This window comes from Limulus polyphemus, unplaced genomic scaffold (assembly GCF_000517525.1).
Source record: "Limulus polyphemus unplaced genomic scaffold, Limulus_polyphemus-2.1.2 Scaffold2227, whole genome shotgun sequence".
NCBI lineage: Eukaryota > Metazoa > Arthropoda > Merostomata > Xiphosura > Limulidae > Limulus > Limulus polyphemus.
Window position 1 is genome coordinate 36,616 of NW_013667837.1, and position 2,839 is coordinate 39,454.

The following is a 2,839-nucleotide window of genomic DNA, read 5'->3' on the forward strand; positions in this document are numbered from 1 at the left end:
AAGCTTAGTTTTTATTTTATAATAATCGATTGTATAATAATCAATTCACTAATAGTAATACGCACAAATAAAGAAGCTTTTCTGTCATTTGAGTTGTCTGTTGTCATTGAACCCCTACTTCTCATATAAAATATTCCTGTAGTCATAAAGCAGACATAAATATAACAAAAATAATCACAAATGATCAGATCTTAAAAAAAAAAAACTGAAAAATTTCTGTTTCGCGACTTGTTCTTTCGTTTTGTAAACTTCACATTGAACTATTTCCAACAATTAATTTTCAGTTAGTTTAGTTATACCCTTGCTTGGGGGCGCAACGCTTTCAGAAACAATTATTTGAACTTGCGAATTTGACACACAAATATTTTGGACTTCAGATCACTACTGCTAATGGCTCTGCAATCATGTCTGAAGAGGATGATGAGCGTGTGCAATTCTTAATATCAGAAAATAGAGTATTTCATGTGAGTTACTTTATAATTTCTATTTGCTGGGAAAAAATCATTTTTTACATAGTAATAAAGAGACCCCCATCTCCAGAAAAATAAAATGAATCTGACAAAGGTCGTTTATTCTCAAAATGTATAACTAATTGACTTTAAGTAACTATAAGTATAACATATAAACTTTTTCAGTTTGCACTACATTGTGAATGGAGAAGATAATAGTAATAGTATAATTCGTATCATAGTATTAATACTTTGGCACAACAATAAATTATAAAAAGAATACTTAGCCTAATGTTTGGGCTAGCTAGGATAGGCCAATTGTAGTGCCATAGAGTTAGACGTTCAAAATGCGTTGAACTACATTATAATCTTATATTATATGTCATTGTCAGTATGTATCTTGACTGTTAGTATTACAGAGTTACTTAATGTTGTGATTGTTAATCATCACTCCATCTTACCAGAGAGTGCGAGAGCACTCTATGTAGGGATGGCATGGATGCCCAAATTAAACTTAAAGCAATGCAGAAGTCATCTGGATTTTCTTCTGTATCGATCATCAGAAGCTAGATATGAAGAGCCACCTGGCATAGTTGCTGTATCTCTGGTGTACAGTATATTACTATATGCTGCTTTTTAGCTATCCAGAGCATCCCAAAAGTTGAAAACTGGCAAATAGCTAAAACCAAGATTTCTTATTTTTATTTATAATTATCTTTCTTCAACAGGTCTAGTACCTACCAAGCTTTTGCAGTCACTGTAATTTGATCATCATTTGATAGAGCAAAACAGTCTTCACAATCTTTTACTACCTATTTTATTACTATTCTATGCAAAATTTATAAATCTTTAGAATATACTCTATAACATCGTAACCCAAGTACACCATCTTATAAAAAAGTAAACAAATAAGTACTAGGAAAAAAGCTTTATTGTTAAAGAAAAAAACTATGTAGAGGTGGCTACTAAACTTTAAAAAAGGAACCAAAGAAGATAGGGATGGAAGTGGACATATTAATTGATCTGGCTAATGATAACATAGAAGACTAAGGCATCTTAACTTTACATGGAGAATAAAATCTCGACAAATACCTAGCACAATAATGGAACTAGCTTCTAATACTGCTAATGACTCATTTTATAAGTTGTACATCTTGTTGAAAACAATAAAATTGTTTTAATTGCATCCTAACCTGTCTGTTCCTTAATCTTAAACTTGTGTCTAATCATTTTATCATTTTCTGAATATAGCAGAAAGAAAAAACAAAGACCTTCATCATATAAATCTATCCTGAATATTCTTATAAGATTCAGTAAAATTGCCTCTTGCTTACTCTTTGTTTTTTGAAGAGAAATTGAGATTTTTAACTTATCCCTCTAAGATAACCCTTCCATCTCAGGAATCAGTCCTTCTCTAAACCATGTTCAATAAGTCAGTACTTTTTCTTAGGTAAGGAGGCCAAAACTGTATACAGTATTACAAGTGAAGCTTGACTAGTGATTTGTCTAAAGAGATAATAACTTCTGTCTACAAATATACTTTCAAAATCTATCATCTTTACTAATATTAATAGTGCAGTGCTTTGAATGCATGATTGATCCAATACTGTTTCTAGATCCTTCATGCCAGTGAGTGAATTCCTATCTATATTAAACATGATCCAATATATGATAACCCAAATTTATTATTTTGCACTAATGAGTAAAGGGCATTTACCAAATATTTGAAATTAAAGAATAGGCTAAACAATCACCATTTTAAAAATATTTTGATTTTAAGAGGATGATGTTTCGATCTAGTGCTCTTCCTGGACAAGATGGCTTTCATCAACAGTTAGTCAAGGAACCAACTAGAAACAATGCTATTTTAGACTTATTGTTAACCTCAAATACAGAAATAGTTGAGAGCGTGGAAATTGGGGAACATCTGGGTGCAAGTGATCATTGCTCTATTAGGTTCAATGTTTTGCTGCATATGGAGATAAGGAATAATGATATTTTGGTTACAAATTTCAAAAAAGTAAATTTTGAAGGGATGTGACAAGAGTTATATCTGTTGTGAATTGGGCAACTGAGTTATTTGGAGACACTGATCGGATGTGGAAAATTTTTAAAGGTAAATTGTTAAATATTCAATGTAAAGATAACTAATAGAAAGGAAAGGGTAGCTACAAGTAAAAAACCAGGTTGGCTGACAAAGAGCTTATGAAATAAAATTAAAGAAAAGTATCATAAATTTAAGAAATATAAATTGACCGATATGACAGAAGACTTAGAAGATTATAGAAGATCAAGAAAGTTGGTGAAACAGGAAATTAGGACATCAAAAAGGATGTATGAAAAAAAGTTGGCTGAAAATGTTAAAATTAATAGTAAGTATTTCTTTAAAT

At 30.8% G+C, this 2,839-nt stretch overlaps 1 protein-coding gene across 3 annotated transcripts in view; it reads left to right on the top strand.

Annotated features, from left to right (window-relative positions):
- Positions 1-266: 266 nt before the first annotated feature.
- LOC111087498 (uncharacterized protein CXorf57-like) overlaps positions 267-2,839 on the top strand; it is a 155,264-nt gene continuing 152,691 nt past the window's right edge. Inside the window, exon 1 of one of the 3 annotated variants that reach the window (XM_022394312.1) lies at positions 267-464. In XM_022394312.1, the coding sequence (XP_022250020.1) occupies positions 405-464 (60 nt within the window). In that variant the 5' untranslated portion in view covers positions 267-404. The remainder of the gene's footprint in view (positions 465-2,839) is intronic. The other 2 variants (XM_022394313.1, XM_022394314.1) reach the window with 2 other exon arrangements.